This window comes from Protobothrops mucrosquamatus, unplaced genomic scaffold (genome assembly GCF_001527695.2).
Source record: "Protobothrops mucrosquamatus isolate PMUCROS unplaced genomic scaffold, P.Mucros_1.0 scaffold857, whole genome shotgun sequence".
In the NCBI taxonomy this organism is placed as follows: domain Eukaryota; kingdom Metazoa; phylum Chordata; class Lepidosauria; order Squamata; family Viperidae; genus Protobothrops; species Protobothrops mucrosquamatus.
This window is the reverse complement of record NW_015387112.1, coordinates 1-24632: the sequence shown is the minus strand read 5'-3', so window position 1 is coordinate 24632 and position 24632 is coordinate 1. Positions and strand designations below refer to the sequence as shown.

Here is a 24632-nt window from a genome sequence, read left to right as displayed (position 1 = left end):
GAGGACAATCTTGGCACAAGAGAAGCGAGCACTCCGTAAAGCCAGAGCTGCAAATGCTGAAGCAACAGTGTCCACATTTCTCTGTTCAGTATGTGGCAGAACATTCCGTGCTAACATCGGTCTCATCAGCCATCTACGGACACACCGTTGATGGCCCACAATCCACAAGATGTCAAGGTCTTCATCGAAATCGATGGACAAACAACAACAACAACAATAAAGGTAGTATTTGTACTCATGGTTTTGGTTTCTTGACTCAACTACCTCAAAGACCAACGGATGTTGTTTCTATTCATGGAGGGCTTTTCTAATATGGCTTCCCTGAATGAGAATATTGCAATTTTGTGGAAAAGGGATTGCCAGGATGAAGACTGACATATTAATGCCCTTTTTCGAATAGGGATGCGATGCATAAAAATCATTACCTTGATGATTCATTAGACTATGATGGAATTGCTCAGTATAACCTGGACAGTTTTATCATAAACATAGTCTCAAAAGGTTTTTGATGCCTTCCAACTGAAACATTCATGGCTGGATCAACCACTCTACATGCAGGAAGCTCAGAAGCAAGTCCTCTGAACATGGTTTCATCTGGGAGGACACATCTCTGGGGAGATTGTTTGAGATCAACTACCAATACATAGATTATTTGATGCAGGAATTTAGCTCTGGCCTTGAAATGATTGCTCAGCTTCAATAAAGTTGAAAGTATGAGAAAGAAAGAGACTCTAAACCAGGGGTGTCAAACTGCCAGCCCATGGGCCAGATGCATCACATGGAAGCCACGCCCACCCCATTGCCGGCAATGGCAAAACCATCCCGATACATTGCGCGATGTCACGAGTTTGACATGTCTGCTCTAAACAGTCTTGTTGCTTTTAAAACTGAGCAGTGAAGGTTATGAGCATACATTCAAGATTCTGTTAATATATCCTACAATTAGGTAGCATTTCAGAAATCTTTATGGTGACTGTTTCTTTACCTGGTCTAAAAAAGCTGGCTTGCATTTGTACCTGAAAAGTGTACTGGAGATACCCCATCTGTAGCTGCTCCAACAATGTTGATACTTGAAAAACAAGGCCCTTTGGGTCATAATGTCAAAGGTTAAAGTCCTGTGACCTGAAGCCAAGTGCCCTGAACTCAATGGAGTTCTGAAAAAGAGTGGACTATTATCAAAATTAATTTATGCTAAAATTGTGGGAGTCACAGACAAACAGCTTAGTCACAGAATACATACTGATAGGGAAACCTCCTGCCAAACAATTATGGAAACCCTAGAAAACTTTGAAATTCTAAGCTCTATATGGAAGCACGTATGATCCACAGAGGCAGCAATGGAGAAACATGTATTAGCTGAACCATGACTGAAGCTTTAAGCTAAGTTCTATGAGCACTGGAGATGCAAACCCTGAACTAATGACTTTAAATAAATATTTGTGCACTGTAGAAAGAGATGTGTGCTTCTCTAATGGAGTCTATTATTCTCCTTAATGAAAAATCAGGAAGAACATTAGTTCATTAAATTCATGGCCTTGTGAAATCTCTAATACTCAGAATATGGGAAATAAATACGGTGAGCTTAATCTCTTTATTGATCAGAGATAAATCTGAAAACATCTTGAAAATGGTGTGGTAATTACCAGAATTTGTGTGGATTTGTTAAGAACAGGTCTTGCCAGATTAAATTCATTATTTTATTGATAACTCCCTTAAGGCAAAATATATCTTTATTTCAGCAAACATTTGACAAAGTATCCCATGACTTCTTGATCAGCAAGTTACTTAACTATTGTGCCTTTGAGCCCATCCTACTACTACTACTACTACTACTACTACTACTACTACTACTACCACCATCCTATTAGTACAATTATCAACCTACAAATCTTATTCAAAGTGTGCTCATCAATTTTCATTCATCTAATTAAAATGAAATACCATACAAGATGCAATAAGATTCAGCCTTGGGCCTCCTGTACTCTTCAAAGCTTTTATTAATGATTAATGATTTGGATGACAAAATAGAAGGAACTTGCAGATATCACAATAGTAGATGAGAGACAACTACTATCCTAAAAAATAGAAATAAAAATCAAAATGGTGTGCTATATTAACAGTATGTCCACTGATCCTGGCAACCTAGCATGAGCAAAATCCTGTTTCTTCAGCATTGAGGGTACAGAAACCATTATTTGGGAGACTGTGTATGAATCACACATGCAGAGGGCAATTTAGGAGCAAGAGATGGTTCAAACAAACCCATAGAAATATTGAAAAAAAAATGACAGTGTTGATGTTTCTAACCAAAATCTGACTAGGCAGATAGATTTCCCACAGAAATCCATTGCTTGAGCCAACAAAGTGAAGTCAAAATGGAATTCTGCCTGAATCTTTCATGCATGCCAAATTAATCCTTAATGTGGTTTGACTCTACTAATGGGTAAATAAATGGAGATAGAGGGATTATGTGTCAGTGTTCCAAGCACAGAGAGGTGAAGAGAATTTATTTTCCATCTCAACAAGAGTTGCACAATTCACATCAGAAGCTAAAGAGGAGCAAATCTAAAAGGATAGATGAGCTTTCCAGGAAGTATGTTCACAGAAGCAACATGTCATGAAAGACAAGTGTTTATAGATTCCGGTGGCAAGAACATCTTCAATCTTAAAAGCACATTTTTTTCAGTTTCTCACATTGAGGATGATGTCATATTAAAGATGTAAGAGTGCTCTACTTAGATTGCGCCATTTCTCATCCAAATGCACGCCAAAACACTGAGAGAAATGGTCACATATGAGGGAAAAAATGCATATAAGAGAAATAACATAACAGAAGAAACTGCCATTTAAATAAGGCGTATTTGGAGATTACTAGTGGGAAACTGAAACCACAAATACCAAGTTGTTTTCATCCTGAATAGATTGCACATGCTTTTTGAGAAGTTTAGGAATTCTAAACTTTTTTTTAAAAAAAATCCAATTCTAGAACACAAAAAAGAACAAACATCTGTTGTAATTACTGCATATCATACAGATATAGATCAATTTATATTTGGTGAAAAATATTTCAGAAATTTGCATTTCTTTGTGTTCTTTATTGGCTGAATCTAGCTAGGTAACAACCAGCTGTTCCCAGGATAGAGAAGACAGTCATATAAATATGAAGACAGACATATAAATAAATATGTCTGAGCTACTTTTGACCATCAAGATAATTACTTGGAAACCATTAATTTGGAAAGGTGGGAAGAAAAAGTCTAGATATTAACTCCGGAGTATAGACAGCTATAAATGATTGCACATCTTTGCACTGCATAGGGCAAAACATCTGCGTGCATCTAGCTTCATTTTTGCTAAAGAGCTTAATTTTACACAGCTGTGTGTGAGACCTGTCCACCAAGTTAAGCCAATTGCAGAACAAGGGTAAAATGTGTGAAGAGCTGAGATTTCCTGCTGTGTCCTGCTGTGAAGCCTGACAGATTGAAAGGCTGAGGAAGCAGGCTTTTAGAGAACTGGAACAATAGTTAGTATTTGAAGGGCAGAAATTAGGAAGCCTTTGACATGGACTGCATGCTGAAAGAATACTAAATAAACCACACAACTGTGTGGCCTTTCCTTCCCTATGACCTCCATCCATGCAAGTTTTCATCTCCATCAGGAACTTAACTCTATATGTATAAGTCATTGCACAGATAGCACAATTGATTCCCTGTGTGTGTTCATGTTTACTTATCTAGTTTACATATCTAAGTGGTTGTACATAAAAGTCTCTAAATATATGGAAGTCAAATAGACAACCAGCAGATGCAATCAGCACTCACCAGGTCAATTTATTGTTATACACATATATACATAAGAAGCTCTGCTGTGCACAGTTTGAACATCTCCACAAGGAAGAAAAGATCCATTCAAGAACCGATCCATTCACGATACTTGCAGTCCATTGCAATCAGGCTTGGCTGATCAAATCTGATGTGCAGTAAATACTGATTTACTACAACCACCCATCTACTGATTAGTAACTAGCTGTCTAATGGGGGGGGGAGTTAAGATGCAATGTAACTACCATTCCAACTACTCTTGATACTAAATGCTTTTCAGAATAATGTTAAAATCTTGTCTTGTACATACATGTTTACAGTATTTGGAAGTTGCATAATTACAAGTTCTTCTGAATCTCTTGGAGACCCTATCTGAAGTATAGTCTAACATAATAATGGCAATTCACATCTTTGGTACTTCTCATCTTGATTATTCAACATACTTAGATCTACAGGAAAGGCATTTTTAAATACACATACATACAGAGACACAGACACAGACACACTTGCTGCCAGAAGTTCACACATAAGAGAATGCAGGATAGGTCTTTCTCTTTTGAGGCCCCCAATCTATAAATGCAATCTGTCTAGGTATGTCTGGCCCCAATTTACATAGTATTTAAGAAAATGGTCAAACCCCATTTTTTTCACTAAGCTTTTAACTGTTAATTAAATTTATTCTGATTTAGTCTTGATTTTAATTATATTATTTCATTTATAGAGTTTGGATTGCTCTAGACGATTAGAATACAGATCCAGTAACTGCTCATACATTGGTCTGCAGCAAATTAAGCTTCTTTTCAACGAATAAGAGACCCACAAGGTTGCAACCAAGAGTTATATGTGGTATAGTAACAAGTTCTGAAAATATATATTGGGAAATATATTGAGGGTTGATGTGACATAGTGGCTAACAATCAGGATGATCATGTATGTGAAGCACTTTTAAGCTATTTTAGTGTTACAACTGCAATATCAGCAGAACGTGTAAGACAAAGAGATATTTCTCTGTGCAGTAAGAACTGACTTGCAGAATTGTTGAAAAATAAGATATTACAAAAGCCCTTGAGAAAAGGATGCACAGAAATGGGGGGGAAAAGGAATGAAATATTGCCACATAAATAAAAACAGCAGTGGTTACTAGGAATGTAGAAAGTTGCCTTCAATTTGCTCAGAATCTGTTCATTGAGCCCACTATTATCTATTGTGACTATAGCAATTTTCTGCATGTATGGAATTTTTGCTATCTCACAGCCTTATTAAATTGAGATGTAAGAAGCATACATTCAAAATGTTTGAATGTAAGACGTGCAGTCCTTTGCGAAGGAATACTATATCCTCAAAATTATGGGAATTGCTAGAGAGCCAGAAATTATACTTGGTATGGATTCAAGAAATCAAGCATCACATTCCCGCCCTAGGTAAATGCTGTAGCTTCATCAGTGAGGAATTAACCATGTCAATGCAACTCTGAGATCCTCGAAAGAAGGGCAAAGGACAAATTCAACCCAGTGCGAATGCATTCTTTGAGCATTAAACCTGAGCTACTCAAAATAGCAAAATATACAGTACACACAGTAAGGAAGAATATTCAGATTTGCAGAAGTACAAAAAATTCATCACAAGGAAATTCCTCAGAAGGGGGGGAGAGTAGCATCTAATTCTTGACTATGGAAGATGAAATAGAAAAGAATTCGACCTGCTGCTCAATGAAGATTTCATTTGGAGTTGTGTATCACAGGAGATTAACTCTCCAGATAATTAAAGGAGGGGAGAAAAAAGCTAGAAAAAAAACAGCCACTGGGAAAATGGAAAATTTAGATCAGGACCATGGCAGAAGAGAAAGGTGATTTAATTGCACGCACAGAGAAACATAACATTGTCATTTCCTTCATCACATTTGTTCCACAAGGCTGCTATCAGACTGACCAGAAAAAGGAAAATAAGATCTCAGTGCCTGTCATATCCCCTCTGTAGGGCAATAGGGGGAACAGAACTTAATCAGGAAAGGGATGTGTATATGGGAGAAAAAGCATAGCACTGTTTCCTCTCCATTATACTCAATGCTATGCTGTATGTGTTTGTGTGAGTGTGCACGTGCGAACATGGGGGGGGAGAGATCTTTCTTGGAAGATCTAATCACAGATCTTTTGGTACCATCTGTAGTTTGACCCTGATGTTGGTTAAATGATGGAGGAGGGAGAAGGAGCTGGGTTAAGCTAACAGCATATGGGTCCAAATAAAAAGGCTGGAAGATAGAGGAGGAGAGATTTATTCATAAAGCTGTGACTTGGGAGCAGAGTAGGAAATGCTGAGCCACAAATGACTTGGAAAAATGCACTGTGGGTGGTCTCTGGAGTTTTTAGGTTCCAGACATGACCTGTTCTGACCCAGGTTGAGTCAGGCCCAGGTCCCACCCCATAAAGGCAAGATCTCGTTCTTGGGAACTGAATGTGCTGGTTCAGAAGAATAGGAGGGCAAAACAAAAGCAGTAATGAAAATCACGCTTCAAGACAGAGCCTCCTTCTCATTGGTAAACCTGTTTACTCCTGGGTAATGCTACTTTATATGGTCAGCATAATTTAAGCTTCCTCTGTGAAAAGCCAAGGAGGAGGGTCATTCTCACATAATTTTCTCTTTAACATATTCACAAATGGTTGTGGGGGGGACTTTATTAAAATGAAGAGGCATAAAACCACATGAAGTAGTCAAGCTTGGGCATACACTGCCAAATCTCAGTTAAAACTAAACTGGAATGAAAGTAACAAAACCCATGTTTCAGTTCCCACTTCCATGCCAGCTTTGCAGTGGAATAGATCCCAGCCATACAGAGAAATCAGAAGATGGGAGCAGATACCACTATCAGGTTGTTTGTACATTGCACCTCCTAGATACAGAAGCTGACTCCTTAATGTACTTAGATAATAGGGGAAGGAGAAGGAGAGAGAGGTGGATTTTATAGCAATATCTTTGAGTGTCCCAGTCTGCTTTTGACCATTTTCACAATTGAAGCTATTAGTACTTTATTTTGCCTTTAAAAAGTAGCAAAAATAAATATCCAATGTGTAACAGTACAATAGTAGAGTCTCTTCTTGTTTCCTTTTTATACAGAATAGCTGGTTTCTGCTTGGAGTTCAAAATGAAAAGAGCCACTTGGCTATCAAACCAGGTAGGTAAATGGAAGAAATCTTGCTGTCTCTTTTGAGCTGCATTAAGCTTTAAATCATCTCTCCTAATTCCTCTTCCAGGAATTTTACTTTCATTCTTCCCTCCCTCCCCACCATCTAAACCAAGAAGCAAAAGTCGAATATAACAGAGCAGAGTTTGCAGGCACTTAAACAAAATTCAGCTGATAAAATTCATGTACAGCTTGTAATGTATAGATGATTTTTTGGTAGATTCCTAGCCCAGGCAAGGAATGCCAAGTGCTTTGCTTCAGGGTCTATTAGGATACTAATTGCCAGTCAGGGTATCAACTGATTTATTGAAAAAGAAGCAGGAAAAAGCAGCCAAGCAGCCAGGCCTTCCGCCACTGGATGTATGGGCCATAGAGTTCCAGCCAAACCACTTGCCTGCCAGATGTTCACAGCTGGGAGTATATCACCCTTGACTCATCGATGCTACCTGCCAAAATCTGGATTTTCCATTCCCAGCTGTAAATGAGAAATTCCAGGGCAACCCTGAGCCAACGATGACAAAGCTGAAAGCACCACCTATTGTTATACAATATACAGCATTGAACTGTGGTCCTGAAGTACAGGTGACCTCCCAGATGACCTGTCCATGGTGCTGAACCACATGCAGTACAGCCCATGGGAATCATTACTAAGTCTGGAGCAGGTGGAATCCTGACAGAGAGAGTTGATTTGTCTTCTGCAGATGTTTGGGAGAACGACGTAGGCAGGTATTTCAGTGTGATAAAGTATGAAAGTCACATTAGCATTTTTCAAATACAAAATATTTCACCATGTCTTAGAACTACAAAATGTGTCTTCCCTCCACCAGAGTTTTATATTCAGATCACTTCATGACTTAATTTCAAGTGGTAGATAATTGGAAGAAAATATTGCAAAGCATATAGCTCACAGGTGAGATACTCCAAATTCAGTCCCCTGAACTTCCTGGTATGCCAACAATTTTTTTGAAAGATCTGCTGTTACAGAGAAGAGCATAATTACATTTTAACCTTTCCTCTATCTAACTTTAGCCTCCACAGCCTCACAAAAGTTATCAACAAATTGCATTTTAATGTGATTAAAGCAAAAATGCATTAAATATGCAGCAAATAATTATATTTATTTGTTTTAAATATATTTAAGAATCATATTAAATTACATTTTCCCTGACCCTACTAAACTTCTGGAGTTCATAACTGGGATGTTGTAAGAGAAGGAGTAGTAGAATCTGTAGCAGAGTTAAAAGAGGGATCAGCCTATAATCCTTACATAGCCACAAGCGAACTAAGTCCAACCTGCCTTGAATTCCATTGACCCTCCAAGCAGGTCTGTTACTTGAGAAGATTCCTATGCATAGGTTTTTAGCAATAAATCAGTTTAACTAGACCTTCACATGTGGACCTGCTTTTTCATGCCTGACAGATGTTATTTAATGCCGAGTCTAGCCCTCAGTCCAAACATTTTTGTACAGGTTATCTTAAGCCAGTGATCTGAGCAGTTTAGGCCAGAAATGATATTGTCATGTTAAATTTACAGTCTGGCTTACCAGGATATGCCTGCCTTGTTATCCCATGTGGCATGAAAATGCAGCTAGAACATATGGCTTGATGTCCTAATTACTTCATATTCAGAGAAAGTTGCAGCTGAAGGCTGTTTATTAGTAATAGCTATTCCAGAATTAGGCCAAATAACAGAAGGCAAACAGCTGTGTAAATTCTTGATTCCAAGCTACTTGCCCAACCCTTGTTCTTGACCACAGCTTTGTATACAATGAACCAAAACAAAACATAGAAATATATTCCAAGGACAAAAGAAGAAGAGGGGGTAGAGGAAGAGAAAAGGGAGTCAGCCGTGCAATATACTACCCTACATTTTTCCTAATGTATATTTCTTCTCTTTCCCAAATGACTGAAATGTTGGTAACAATGGGAAAAAAATATAGAAGAGGAAACAGCTGGATGATGAAACAGAGGAGCCAGGAAAACAGTGCTAATAGGGGATGGTAAAGGAAATGTTAATGAACTGAGTACTTAATAATTTGTCCCTTCAAAAGAACCCTGCTCAGATTAAATCTCAGCTGATATTTCAGACAAGTCCTCTGCCAGCACTAAGGTCTGAAACATTTTAAAGATTTTGGAGAGAAGTTAATTTTCTGCAGTTGTTAAAATTTGAGGAACAATCCAGACATAAGAGGCTTGCAAATGTGAAAAACATATCCTCCCATGAAAGTCAATCATGCCATGCTGAAGGGCCAAAATACTTCTCCTAGCAGAAACAAAGCAAACCAATTAAATAATAATGTGGCACAAACAGTTGCACTAATAGGACAAGGGAAAGCACGGTTTAATTTTCCTCACAAAATAGTCTTGGCCTTGGACCAGGCATTACTCCTCAGCCTGACTTAATAGGGTTCTTGTTAGATTAAAGAGAAGCAAGGTTAATCATGCAGCACCTTGAGTTCTTTGGAGGAAAGATTGGCTATAAATCCTTATTGTTTCATAATAACCTTGCATGCATACAATCTCTACTACTGCTATCATTTACAGATGTGGCAAGACAGACTGACAGAAAATAGTCTGCTTATAGCAAAGAAACTACATCAGAGCTCAGAAATGAAATGAACTTTGATTTCCCAGTTTACTTTCCCCATTAGTTCTCATCAGAGAGGAGGTGAAAAAAATGTACCTATGTGGTCACTAGGAGTTTAAAAAAAACTTGAGGGCACAATTAATCAATCTCACCAGAATCCCTTCATACTCTCATTTTTTCTCTTCTTCCCTTCTCCAGTTCTGGGGCCTTTAGGAACTGCTGCCTATGTATTTGCAAACTTTTCTTTACAATCAAAACAGCTAGAAATTTGCTTTATTTAATTGAAAACAAACATATTCAAGATGTTAAATTCTACATCAAATTCCTTTTATACAATTTGAAGGCTTCCAGATTTCTTTCCATGACTCATAATGATCTCAGAGTTGAAGTGCAATAACATTCCTATTTTAATTTGTGCTGTATATAAATGAATGAATCTGAGCAACAGTCCCCTGGCTTCTTCCCCTATCACTATACAGATCTTTGCTAATGCTTTCCAATACAATTGGCGAGCCTGCAGAATTATTCCTATTAGATAACATTACATATCATTACTCTGCAATATTACATATCAGAAACTTTGTCTATTATATAATAGGCCTATACAAAGGTCTCCTCCCCAGCTTCTGAAGACAAAACAGTGGGATGTTTTTTTATTTTATTTTGCTTGATCTGACTGCTTTCACCAACAGGGCCATCAGTCAGAAGAAGATTCTGTGCCCATTCATCTGATGATCTGTTTGCAATGGAACTGCCAGATGCAACTCTAAAGCAACAAGAAACACCTAGATGAGATAAATTGAATTCACACTGAATTTGCAGGGAGTAAAATCTGCACAGCTCCCAGAACACAAAGCACTTCACTGATAGCACTTTCTATCAACTTTCCACATCTAATATAGGAAAGTGCTTCTATCAACTTTTCTGTGCTGTGCAACAGTTATCTTCTAAAGCAGAAAATCCATAGAATGAATTTTCTTGGCTTCCAACCCCTTTTTACAGCTTCTGAGAACTCTTCAGGATCATGTTGTCACAATGTTAATCCTTGATAAAATAATCTCACACACTCACAGAGATTGCACAATAAGGTCTTTCTGTAAAAAAAAACCAGAATAAAAAACTGAAGCCCTTAAAAAACTGAACAGCTGAACATTTTAACCCCAGGAACTCCAATGATAATATGAACCACTAACCAGATTTTGAAAATCATTTAAAGATTTTCTTCTAAAAGCAAGAACAGTGCCCTCCCCTGCTAAAGATAAATAAAAAGCTGCCTCAATTATCAGAAACTCTATCCTATTGTACTTGACTTGGGCAAATCTTTCTGAAGCAAAAATTTAATAAGTGGGTGTGTTTTTATTCTTCCAGGCTTTTTTAGGAAATTGTTTTTGGAAAAAATTTCCTTTATTGCTTTCATTGTTAAATACTGGTTTGTTGCTGCTTGATTTGTAATTGCTGTCAGCGCTATTGTATTGTTTTTAATATGTTGCAAACTAACCTTAAAGCCAAAGGCAAGCCATCTTTTTTGCAATCAGGGCTGCATTTTTTTAATTGGCTGCCAAGAACAGGAGTGAGTATAACACCGATGCTATGAAGTCACAAGAGGAGAAGAAAGGGGATGGGGGGTGTTCTAGCCCTCCCCTTCAGCCCTCCCTCCCCTTAAAGCTTTACTAACACATACTGTGTTAGTGCACTTATTTTCCTTTAATACCCATTTAAAATCAATGGGAAATTATACTGACATTGTCTAATATGATTTGATAGCAAATTTCAATAGTGTAACCTTGGGAGATCCAGAGGTTGCAAAAATTGAACTGATGGTACTGTACTTCATATTCCATGTGTTGCCAATTCTTCTGCACCTGAAAGCGAATTATAAATGCTCTATAAAATATTAAGGAAACATAATAATTCCTTTCCCCCTCTCCAGCAATCCTGCTAATCCATGTGGATTAGCAACAATCATATGAAAGATTAGTTCATTCCTTTCTTAGAGACATTTGTGGATTCTTTGGTTAGGAGTCCACTATTAATAACTCATGAGTTGGAAGAACAATACTTTTTTTTTTTTGCTTTCATAAAGATTCAGTTATGGAGAACCAAAAGCCAAATGCACACAGCGAACCAAACAGGAAGTTACCACAATAATATTATCATGGATCTTTTTTTAAAAAAAAAAATAGGCAGTTTAACCAATCTGCATTTTTATGTTGGAGGGAACAGACACTGCATTCTATAAACCTTAAATCAGAGATCGTATCACTTAATTCATTCTGAACTGATGAGCTCACCATATTGACAGATTATTTCTCCAAAAATAGATCACAGTAAAAAAAAAAAAAAGGAGTGTGGTTGAGAGTATGTACCTTAATTGGAACAGATGGCCATACAAAGTCTCATTGCAACATTCAGGCAAGTAAATGTAAAAATAGCATACATACACACAAACATATAAAAAGCACTGAAAGGCTGTGATTGTTCCCAAATCTCAGTTTTTAATATAAGGCTTCCCTGAAATTGTAATGTGTAATTAAAAAGATATCCTGCGGATCATGGGTGATGGTTTTTAACTATCTTTGAAGTTACCTAAGACAATGTATCTTCTGTCCTCTCCCATCCCAACCCTGTGCTAGAAGTGTTCTAGTTCATTAGAGCAGGGGTCTCCAACCTTGGCCACTTTATGACTTATGGACTTCAACTCCCAGAATTCCTCAGCCAGCATGGCTGGCTGAGGAATTCTGGGAGTTGAAGTCCACAAGTCATAAAGTGACCAAGGTTGGAGACCTCTGCAGTAGACTAAATCATCCCTGCATTGCTCTTTGAACTGGTGGGTTGTGACATCTGAACATTGGCAGTCATTCCTTTAGAACTCCATATAGTAAACCCTGCATTTAACAGACCATTTGGGGGATGGTCATTAAATCCAAATGTACATACATTATCTTTTTATATTATTTGAATCAATGGACACAAAAAAAACCACATTAAATAAATAATGATGCAAATCACTAAATCATGTCAATGATCTGTATTGTTTGAAATGGTAGATTTTGTCCCCTGCTTTGGGACAAGTAATTTTTTCCTGTTGCACCTGAGAACTCCAAAACTGAAATACAGAGAACTGGATATTTACTGCATAGTGTTTGCATAATATCACTTCATTAAACCGATGCCCTCTGTATTTCCTGGTCTGCAATTCTTATATGTCATTGAATATATTGGCTAGAAGTGATGGGACTTAAAGCCCAGCCAAATATTAAGTTGGTGAAAGTTATTATGCTCACACAGCACATAAACCCATGAGCATTTCAACCAAAGTTTACTCAATTAGCCGAATTAATAATGATGGTGAGAGCCATCCCTCAGGGAACAAAAAGAGGAGCACATGAAGATATAGCACTTTGATTTTGACCATTATTTGATGTTGGGTTTGTGTATGTATACACAAAGCATATCTCATGCTAGCTGTCATCTCTTTCCCCTGTGGCATTTCAGGTGCAGACATTGAGTTCATCTGCCTGAAAGGCCTCTTGTATTTCTCCCAATCATGCCTGAACGAGTCTCTGCAACCTGGAATGAAGTTGAAGAAGTGCCTTGGGCTTCTGCGTTTGAGGCCCCTGTTCTACTGATACTCTTAGCTTTGGGTTAAATATAAAGAGAATGGAGTGTGAGGTATTGTCCCATTCTGATTGGGACCAAGCCATCCAAACTTCAATGACATTATAGTCATTCTTCATCTCCCACTGCCTCTTCCCGCCCAGACATTTATTAGAGGATGAGATCTCCATTTTTAACAAGCAAAATAGGGAATGCCATGGATTAAAACAGGGATGGAGAGATAGAAGAGGCTGATTTGCTATAAAACCTCTTATTGATTGGTAGTGTCAGCTGAATAACAAAGAACTTGCTCCTCCCTTCCAAATCTTATTGCTGAAACCAAAAAGTTCAACATAAAATAGAAGCAGTAGGTGTCAAGCAAACATAATCTGGTCCACAAAGAAAATATATGTGTTTTCTTTTCCAGAAGGAATATATTCCTTGTTTATGTGCAGTTGAAAATCAAGCAACATGGCAAAATGTTTGAAAAATAAGAAACAATATAAGAGATGGTTCTTGGGTAGCATGAGGGAAAGAAACTTTATAAAGGGTAAATTAAACTTTAAAATTTTCCAGAGTTTTTCATCAGGATTTGTGATGCAGAAAACAGGATATAAATTAATCTTTAAGGTTTACAATAGCATTTGATTTTCAGCTCCAGAGCTGAAAAATAATTTCTGGGCTTGAATACATGCTCAGAGGCAGTCTGTCCCTTAATCCTATGTTCTCTTCTTGAGCTATTGTTTTGCACCTGATCCAGGATTAGATAATTTTGGATTAAAGAAGGGAACAGCTGGCAAGGTACAATCCTTTTGAATCCTGAGAGAAAGGGGAAGCAATAAATTAGAGAACGACAGAGACCAGGGAGCCTGCGTTGGCATCTCTCCCTATTTCATTTGTTTTCAATCAAACTATTTTTTGTTGTTATTGATGTTGTTTTAATAGCTTGCCTGAAAAACATTCCTGCCAGGAATGTCCCATTGTGAATGGGTGTGTGCACAGACAGCAGACAATAAAAAAGAATTAAACTTTTCAGCAATGAGAAGAAGAGGTTAAAATGTGCACATTTATTTGATTTGCGCTTTTGCAGTTTCCTGATCACAAGATTTTTAAGGAAGAGACTGAATGTCCAAAAGAGTCCAGACTTGGTCAGGAATCACAGAAGTTATAGATAAATACCCAGAAGCCAACAGATTATCTACCCCTTTCTATATTGTCAATGCTTCTGAGTTGCTAACATAAGCCACCCTGGCAAAATGTTTTAAAAAATGAGAAATAACATAAGAGAGTATTCTTAAGCAGCATGATGGAAAGAAACACCCATAATAGGAGGCATTCATTCTTGAGGGCCATTGTAACAATACAGCATTTTTTTTCAATCTTATTTGATACTTATTTGAAAAAAGATCCAGTTGATATAGCTACACTGAAAATTATAGTGAAATTGAATACACACACATATACATCTATTTTTAAAAAGTTCTGTTCAGGTATCTTACTGGGATGCTCAGTAGGATTATTTACCACAGTTTCATGGGCAGCTACAAAAAAAAATCTGCTTTTATACTTCCCTTCTGTGCAAGCCTTCTCATCAGCCACCTGGAAGTAAGATCTAAGGGAGGGCTATGAGATTTTTATAACTTTGTTCCCTGTTACCAATTTACTGTATTTTGCTGAAACCATAGTTTCTCACTGCCTTTCCAAAAAAAGCAGCTGATATGGGAATAGAGAAAAACGCAACTCAGAAAGAAAGAAAAAAGCAGATACCACATTTAAGGAGGAGAAAAAACAACAATGAATTAAAATAAACTTACAGAAGGCTAGAACTACAACAGAATTAAGTAGCAGATTAAAACTAGGCAGGCTAACAATTCCCTTATGACTTTTCTTCAGATGCTATTGTAAACAATACAGATTTAAGCTGATGTTTCCAGGGAATAGCCAAAGCCAGGGGTGAGGTGAAGGGGGGTGTCATTCTATAAGACGATATATCCAGCTTTAGTAGAGCTGCATCAGCATAATTGTCCCATCAAACTGGATCCCAGCTTGCTGCTGTCATCAGTCATCCCTTTTATCTCCTTGGAGTTCTTTATTCAATGAACAGTAACATTTCTGGACAGGAGCTCAGCCACTATTTGCTTCTGATTCATTGCAAAGATCCCTTTCTCAGATTTTCCTTAGGGGGAATTTAATACAGCAGTTTATTAAGGACTAAAGACTGGCAGCTCAGTCCCCATCCATAATCATTCCTCATCCAAAAAATATGCCTGAATGGATGGAATGAATGACTAACTGGCAGGGAGGAAACACCGGAACAAACCCCCAGGGAGATGGCAATGCTGTTTTGGACTCACTGAGGACTTGAAGCTTGAAGTGCCACATCAGGGGGCATAGCCCCCTGCCCTTCTTCCTAATCAAGAAGATTCTGCTGCTAGTAACTATGGTGCCTGCTTCACTTGTAATAGCAATGCCTCATAGAGGATAAGGTGGTCCAAAAATGGAGACAGGAGGAGGAAGAGAATTAAGTGCTAGAAGTCATAGCATAATAAATTCCAGATGAAGTGGGCTGTAGTCCACCAAAGGTTTCCAGCAATAAATTTTATTCTTCAAAGTACAACAAACAATGCCAATTTGTGGAATAGACAAAAACACTTACTCTGCTAGAATACAGTTTCATATGGAAATTCAACCAATTCAGCTGTTTATGTGTAAATCCTTAAACAGTCAAAAGGACACCCACAAAAGCAATGAAACAAAAGGTTTGGGGGAACTTTCAACCAGCAATTTAAGAACTTAGCAGGTTCAGTAACCATGGAGTACAGTACCAGTTCTGGAGAAGATAGCATTTAAGTAGGCTTGCTGATCTCAGAAGCTAAACAGGGTCAGCCCTGGTTGGTAATTGGATGGGAGGGTGTCCCTGGGAATTTCAAGACCAGGAGGTAAAGATAGAAAAACAGAAGACAACTAAGGCAAACGTCTTCTACACTTTTGCCAAGTAAGCTACAAAAACGTGTCCATGCAATCATTGGTATCTGAGCTTCATCAGAAGGAAATTTTACTTTTGCTGGAGGTACAGAAAACTAAACGAAGAAAGAATCTTGGGGAAAGGGCGTGGTCAATTGGCATTTCATCCAACCATGCCCTTTCCCCAAGATTCTTGGATTTCTAAGACCAGAACACTCTTAAGTTATAGTAATCAATTGCAAGTTTTTGTTTGGAGAACTGGAAGTTTGGAACACTGTTCTCTCCAGTAAAATACTGCAAGATACCTGTTTAAAGTTCTCCAAAGCATATTTCTGCACAAACAGCAGTTTTTAAGTATGTCTTTAATGTGCCACAAATAGGACTATAAGAACCAGTAGCTTGGAAACAATATAATGTAAAGCAGTCTTCAAATTTATAGCTCATAGCAGTCAATTAGAAGTATGGTATGGGGAAGCAACGTCATTCTATAAAAGCTCCTTATAAAAGGATTCTTTAAATTTCTGGGACATATGTGCCTGACGTATCTAACACTTCATCCAAGATGTTTCTGCTTCTGGGTAAATATGTAATTGTTAATTCACACATATTTTTTTCTGAAATGGTTTTATCTGAAGTTGCCTTCTTCTGAGAAATAATTTTAGAGAAGTTTTAATCTGGGGGTGGTTTTTTAAACCGGGGTCTGCAACATAATATCTTAATTTTAAACTTATTCTCCAATTGTACATTCTTTTATAATACCAGTAAAAAGGGAACTGTATCATGGAGAAACTCTAGATTTGCTGAAAAGCAAAAGCACCAGGATGAGAGAAAGTTCTTAAATTAGCCCAATGAGATAAATGGTATCAAAACAATCTAAGACTGAGAGAAGATAATGAACAGAATATTTTAGAAGATGGATAAGTTGGCGTCAGGAACAGGACAAACCCCACAGAGACAGGTCTCATTTGTTGCTTACAGTACAGACAAAGAATTACTAGCCAACCCCATCACAAACACACTGGCATATGCAAGATGACAACTTTTTATTTGTGATAGACTACTGCCATTTCTTCTATTAACTGTTAAGGGGGAAAAAACTACTTTACCACAGACTGAGTAACATATGATAACATGTTTTCAATATGTGATCTTATGGAGTAGACATTGGCAAATTGCGATACTACAATATTAGGACTATCAATTGTTTACATTATAATTTAACCGTAGACATTGGCAAATTGCGATACTACAATATTAGGACTATCAATTGTTTACATTATAATTTAACCGTAGACATTGGCAAATTGCGATACTACAATATTAGGACTATCAATTGTTTACATTATAATTTAACCGTATCAATTAATCAACATGCCACATAACTTTGTAAATGAATAAAAAATATCGCCGCCACAAGAGGTACAGTACTGCATATTTTGTTTGTGTGATCCTTCCTCCCACTTCCCAGGAAACATCGTCTTAAAAACTGTGGGAGGAAGTTATAATTGAAAGTCAGTGATTACTCCCAGCTGTTCCCAGAGACATTTGTGTTAAGAATAATATCCTTTAATCACACTCATTTTCATTGTTTGAAAAACCATTAGACTCTTAATAAACAATATCTCTTGACTTGAAAAAAAGATTTTATTGTTATTTTTTATCACCCCGGGACAGAGCTTCCTTTGAAGGGGACGGTTGGTAACAGAAACCTGCCAAAGGTGCGCATAACTGAGCGTGGCGGCTCCTAAAGCAGGTGGTGCCTCCTTCCTTGTCCTAAACAAGCCACGGACGTGTTAAACACCCCCTGAGAGTAGCAGCAGCAGCAGCAGCTACTTCTTGGCTCGCAATGAATTTGCGAGAGGAACGCCAAAAACCCTCCAACTCCGTCGCTTCAGTCGGGTCCGTGAACAGAAAGCTTTACATTCCTTCCTTCCTTCCGACCCCGTCCCCTCTTTGCAAGAGAACACTCGCCTAACAAGCCGGGCTGAGTTAGTTGTGCGAACCTGGGTGAGGTTCGGTTTTATTTCGTCGCTCTCAACTTGTCGTGGGAACGAAGTTCGGAAGGCTCTTTGCACTTCACCTGTGGAGCAGGTGCTGGCCGGGGCGGGGAGAGGAGAGGTTAAATACCGAGGGAGGGTCACTCGCGAGGTTCGAGAATCGCTTCTAAGCAGCAGCAGCAGCAGCAGCACCCCCCTCGCCCCCCCCCAACAAAACATCTGGGCTGCCCAAGGAACCGCCGCTGTTTGTTTAGTCCCGCTAAGCCTCCGCCCTCTGTGCTAGGCGCTGTCTGGAGGGCGCTCGACGGTCGCTCCCGTCCCACAGCACACCCTCCCCGACCTGCCCGCCCCGACCCCCCTTCGGACACCCAGCCGGCGTTACCTGCCCTCGCCCGGGGAAGTTCTCGCAACAGGAGGGCCAGGAAGCAGACCAGGTGGCCCCGCAGTCCCGCGGGGCTGCCCGCCATCCTCAATCGGCGCCTGGGCTCTGCCTCTCTCTTGCGCGCTCTCTCTCTCTCTCCCTCTCTCCCTCTCTCTCTCTCTCTAGCAGGGGGGCCGGCAGCCAGCGCGAGCCGAGAGAGCCGCCTGGCCCCGCCCTGCTCCTCCCCCCCCTCCCCCCCCCTCGCACGCTCAGGCAAGTCGCTCAGGCAGCCCCCGGGCAGACGACGAAGCGGCTTCCCGGAAACGGGGACGGGCCCTGCAGAGCCCCATTGCTTGGACTGGGGCGAGCTTGTGGCGAGGGAGATGCAGACCTGTTCTGGAAGCCCGGGTTCCGGCCTTTCCCGGACCCGACACCCCTTGGTAGCAGCCCTGGAGCCCCCCCGCCCGCCCGGTCGGCTTAGTTCAGGGATAGGCAACCTTGGCTCTTTTATGACTCATGGACTTCAACTCCCAGAATTCCTGAGCCAGCCGTGCTGGCTCAGGAATTCTGGGAGTTGAAGTCCATGAGTCATAAAAGAGCCAAGGTTGCCTACCCCTGGCTATGAGGCAACTCTGGCAGCAGAACGGATTACTCCGCTCCACAGATACAGGTCGTCCTCGACTTACGACCACACTTGAACCCAACATTTCTGTTGCCAAGTGAGGCATTTGTTAGATGAGGTTTGCTCCATTTCACGCCTTTTCCTATCACAGTTGTTAAGTGAATCGCTGCGGTCAATTAGTACCATGGTGAATCTGACTTCCCCATTGACCTCGCTGGTCAGAAGGTCACCAAAGGGGATCTATCACATGACTTCGGGAAAACAGCTACAGTCATACATAGGAACTAGTGATGGGATTCAGCCAGCTCGGCAGAACCGGTAGCTAATTTTTTTGTTGCCCAGGCCCAGAATGGACTTCCGGAAGCGGCATCCACAGAGAGAACCGGTTGTTCACATATTTGAATCCCACCACTGATATGAACTAGTTGCCAAGCATCCGAAGTTTGATCACATGATCATGGGGATGCTTCAAAAGTCGTAAGTCACTTTTTTTCAGTGCCGTTGTAATTTTGAATGGTCACTAAGTGAACTGTTGCAAGTCGAGGACTACCTGTAGCGTATGGCCTCGGGAAAATTGCTGTGTCCCATTTCAAGCCTTGCTTCTCTCTTTGGTGAAAGGAGGCTGCTCCAAGGCTTTGAGTGTTCTGCCATTTGGCACCCCCAGAATCTAAATTCATGAGTGTGTGCGTGTGAAGGGGTTTTTTTCTTCATCATCCTCTTCCCTTTCTCATTTCATTTTGTCATGCTTTAAAACACATTTACCCTTTACTAAAATACCTCATGCCTGAATGGCATGGCTTCAGGAACCAGATTCTGGGATAAACCCCTCAATCGCTGAAAAAGCTACCCCACGTTTAATTTGTACACGACTTTTCAAGTTCTAAAGTTCTGTTCCTTCTTTATTCCTTTGCCCCTCTCTCAGTCCCTTTCATCCCATATACAACCATCCTCAAACAGTCCCTGACACACACACATACCATTCCTCCTAATTGAATGGACTGGCTCTTATATTTCAGCAAGATCTGGCAGGCCACAGATTTTTTTCTATTTACCATTGAATAACATTTTTCAGAGTGTTGACCAATCCAGATCCTCCACAATAAATTCAGAGACTCATTTTTTTCCTCTGAAGATGCATGGATGCCCAGAGCAGCACTCTCCCAGCCCATATAATCTTCCCATAGTGGGGAGATTGTGTTTTATGTGCAGAAGTCTCAGTCCGGGACATCTATTTCTTCTGTTTGGAAAGCCACTACAACTTTGTGCAGAGGATCCTGACCTAGATGCTCCAATGGCCCAACTTGACTTAAAGCATTCCTTTGCTCAGTAAGGCTGATGTGGTATAAATGCTTCCCAGACACCCAGCTGGACAGTAGTGATTAAGTTCCAGGGCAGAGAATAGGACATCAAACTTTATTCATGAGCACAGATTTCAGCTTCAGGCTATGTCTTAATGGAGATTTCACAGACTGCAGAGGGTGACAGCTACAGTGACAAGGCCATCAGAGCAGCAGAACTGATATTCGAAGTGTGCCTGCAGTATTCAAGGATGTGCATACCAAAGTTTTGAAGAGGGGTAGGGAATAAGTGTGCTTTTCTGAAGGGCTCCCTGAACACTTGGATTCAGCAGGAGAAATGGAACTTTAATTAGTATTCAGCCTTGCAGACCAAGAAAGGCCCCCAGGGAATCCAGGCATGTTGGGACACAAGATTTAAGAAAGCGGGGGAATGAAAACTATGCAAAGCTGCTCTTTGCTCTGCCTCTGTGCTTCTGAGTTTCCTCTGGATGGAACATCTGTCAGAAGGCAAGCAAAGGGCTGAAGCACCTGGCACCGTTCAGCCATGCTGAGCTTCAGAGACTAATCCAGAAATTGCTAAAATCATGCTCCATTATCTCTATCAGTCTCTCAGTTGGCCAAATCTTTTTACCCCTTAGTGCTTTTTAGATGCTTCCATCAACCTGTACTTCTGGTATTCCTATTTGAAAGCATACTCCAGGTTTGTTCCTAAGGTTAAAAGTTCTTCAACTGTGAGGGTTCATCCAGTTCTGGGGATTTCCTCAGCACAAGTTAATCTATCCCAAGAAACAATAAACTCTTACATGGTTTAGAACAGGGGTGTCAAACTCAATTTCATTGAGGGCCGCATCAGCATTGTTGTTGCCTTCGGGGGTGGGGGGCGGGGGGGAAGAGTGCGTGTGGCCTACTGGGTGGGTGTGGATGGAGTGGGTGTGGCCTACTGGGTGGGCGTGGCCAGCTCTACATTGTTCGCGTCAAGGGTGCCTGTGGGGGCCTGGGCAGGAGTGGGATAGATCTGAGGGTCTCTGGCAGAAGGGGGTGGGACCAGGGCAAGTGTCAAGGCGTGGTCCACTGGAGGGCCAAGGCAACGGGGGCCGTTCCCTCACTGTTTCCAGGATGGCTTCGCGGGCCACATGAAACTACTTCGCGGGCTGCATCCAGCCCCCGGGCCTTGTGTTTGACATATCTGGTTTAGAATTAAGAACTACATGGGATGAAATTTGTGACTATAAACCACTAAAGCCAGAAAGAGGCTTTACGATCACACAATTGGACAGAAGCACAATACTAATTTTGCCCTTATTGGCTTGTAAGTATCTTCTAGTACCATCCAGTCATGGTTTGAAGAGATCTGTAGCCTGTTCTTATTATATACAGTAGTTACGTTGGCTCTAGAAAATGTTACAAATCACTACTGGTGATCTTGTAATAAGCAGAAAGAGTTGATAGATACAGTGACACTATTCCTGCATCCTATAATACCCTATAATACAAACATTTACATTTTTCTTATCCCTAAAGCATTTCCAGCTTTTCCAGCTTCATATTTATAGGACAGAGAGTTGAAGGCCAAGATCAGGACCACAGGAAAAGAAAGGGGAAGCCCTGAAGGCCAAACATCCCTCCAACATTCCACTCGCAAAGCAGGGCCACCACCGATTGAACTTTCTTCTGATCAGAGACAAGATCTCCAGATGGATGGTTGCAATCTATTCTAGTCACTGTTTTGCTGGTTACGCTTGCTGAATACAACAGAGAAAGCTAGACTCCCTAAAGACTTCACCCTTGCCATTCCGGGTTGGGCAATTTGAGGCGAGACGCTCCGCTTTTGTGATACCTGATCTGATCCAAAGATCATGGCAGCCTGTTTTCAAATGGAGTCTGCTTGACAGAGCAGTGTTCCTTCCCAGACAGAGGCCCCACTCAGTTTTTGCACAGAAAAGCAGCCATAAAGTCCAGGCCAGCAGGAAGGCTGGGCTGGTTCCAGCCCGGGGGCTGTGGGATGTTACTTCAGCTACAGCTGTAAATATTTGCTGGGAACCTAAAATCTGGGTCAACAATTTCAGAGTTGAGGCAGTGACTCATACCCTGAGGCAACAGGGTGACTCAAGCTAAAGCCCCAAGGACTTGGGGGGGAAGGAGCAGGGAAGGGGACAACAAACCCTAGAGAGTAATGCCTCATCTTTTCTCCATTCTGCCTAAATTTAGGTACTTCTCTGAGAACATGGCTCTTTATAGAGTGCTACAACTCTGTGAGATGTGAATATGGTCACAGTCGCAAAAAAAAAAAAAAAAAAACCTACCCCCACCCCAGCATCCTAAATAAAGAAGGGGAGAACGGGCCATGGAAACCATATTGAAGTTGTCACATCAAGCAGTTAAGTACTCTAAGAATGACAGATGGGAACCAACAGAATTGATGGTAGTTAAACAAACCCCTATGTCAGAGATGGGTAATCTGGTCCTCTGGTAGCTGCTAAAGTGGCTCTCACCAAAATGAAAGATTGTAAAACTGAAGGGAATGGTTTCTCGCTAGATTGAATCCTGTGTACAAAATGGATGGGACTGGTGTAAGGAACAGCAACAGCCTTGTTAATCAGAATCAAGCCCATTACAATAGTAGTGGCAAAAGGCTTTGTCACTGATCTAAGAAAATGCAGGAAAGAGGAAAAGGAGTGAGAGAAATGCTTGTGTGGTTTTTTTAAAAAAGATGTGGGAATCATAGGTGGGTACATACTGTATGTGATACTTGAAAAGTTAGAAAAAGTATGGAATAGATTAAGTCTCTCTTCTAGGGCACCAATAATTTATTTACTCTGATCTTTGAGTAAACATATGTCAGGGGAAAAGGAATGAAATAAAATGTGAATGAAATTAAAAAAACACAGGTTGCTACAGTTGATTCCATGGCCTTCTCTGTCGTAGAGTACTGTTATATAGTCAAGCAGATGAACTATATTCATACAGCATATTAGAGTGATGGCTAGCTTCTCACATCACATTGATCCACAAGCTGTCCAGCCCCATTGGGGCCTAATCTATCTTGTGGTTGTCAGAATTGATATGATCTATGTTCAGACTGTTCCTTAAGGCACTTGGTCAAAAGGACTGTCCACATTCTTGGCTACAATTGTCCTGGAGAGGTTGACGCCGCTCTGCAGTGGCCTGCTGAGGCTGCACTTCTGCAACCATATGTTTTGGAGTCAACATCACTCAATTCAGTGGAATTCCCTTTTGAGTACAGCAGATATGCAAGATAGCGGGGTAGAGGAAAGTAAGCATAACTTGGGTCAGATATTTACTAAGTACATTATTTATTTTCCCCTGGACAGATCAAAACAGAGATTTTTATTTGAATGAGGCAATTTTCCAAGAAAGCCAAAGACGACAAGGGAGTCAGAGAATGAGAGAGTTTAGTGAATAGAACACCCAAGCCAAGTCATAAGCTCTTCAGAAATTGGATTTGGGGGAAAAGGGAAGACTTTTGCAGATTTCAAATAATTAATGGCATTTAACAAACAGTTCTCCTCCCAACTGATGGATTTTTCCAGCTCTGACAGAATCTGATTGCAGCCAAGAGGGTCAGTTAAATCTCTGGCAAGGAAGCTAGAATCATTATTGGTATATATTGCCATCTAGTGAGGAGAAAAGTGCTTTGAAGAAACACTGTAGAAGACCTGCATTCCTATGTGATCATGAAAATTCTTCAAGAATTTTGATGCCACCAATGTGTGTTTCAGTTCAAAGAAAATGAATCCAGGTCAATCCTTTGAATGAAATCATCATGTCAGTTTGAGGCCTCTCATTCAATCAGCTACTTTGGAATCAGCCCAAAGAAATTTAGAGTTAATTTGGAGATTGGCTGACCTTTCAGGATTTGATAAATAAAATTGGGGAGGAAGTGGGGATAATAAAATAGAAAGATGAAATTGACATAAATAGCCAGCCTTGGATTTTATTTGTTTGTTTATATCTTCCACAATTTCATTACTCTTGACCATTTATAATAGCTGCAAGCAACACAAGCATTTAAATAAAGTTCATGGTAGGAACATAAATATATCAACTTATATAAACAGCATAAAATTAAATGGGATGTGTCCTCACAATAGGCCTTCTAAAACACCTAAGGTTTCAAGAATTATTAGAGGCCAACCAATTCCTAATCTGTGAGAGAGAAACAGGGAGAGGCCAGGTTGTTTTGGGA

At 40.1% G+C, this 24632-nt stretch overlaps 1 protein-coding gene across 1 annotated transcript in view; it reads right to left on the bottom strand.

Annotated features, from left to right (window-relative positions):
• The window catches only part of LOC107290209 (collagen alpha-1(XI) chain-like), a 124777-nt gene extending 106166 nt beyond the window's left edge, over positions 1-18611 (bottom strand). Inside the window, exon 1 of the mRNA XM_029284705.1 lies at positions 18527-18611. Coding sequence (XP_029140538.1) covers positions 18527-18611 — 85 coding nt within the window. The remainder of the gene's footprint in view (positions 1-18526) is intronic.
• Between the last annotated feature and the right edge of the window lie 6021 nt (positions 18612-24632).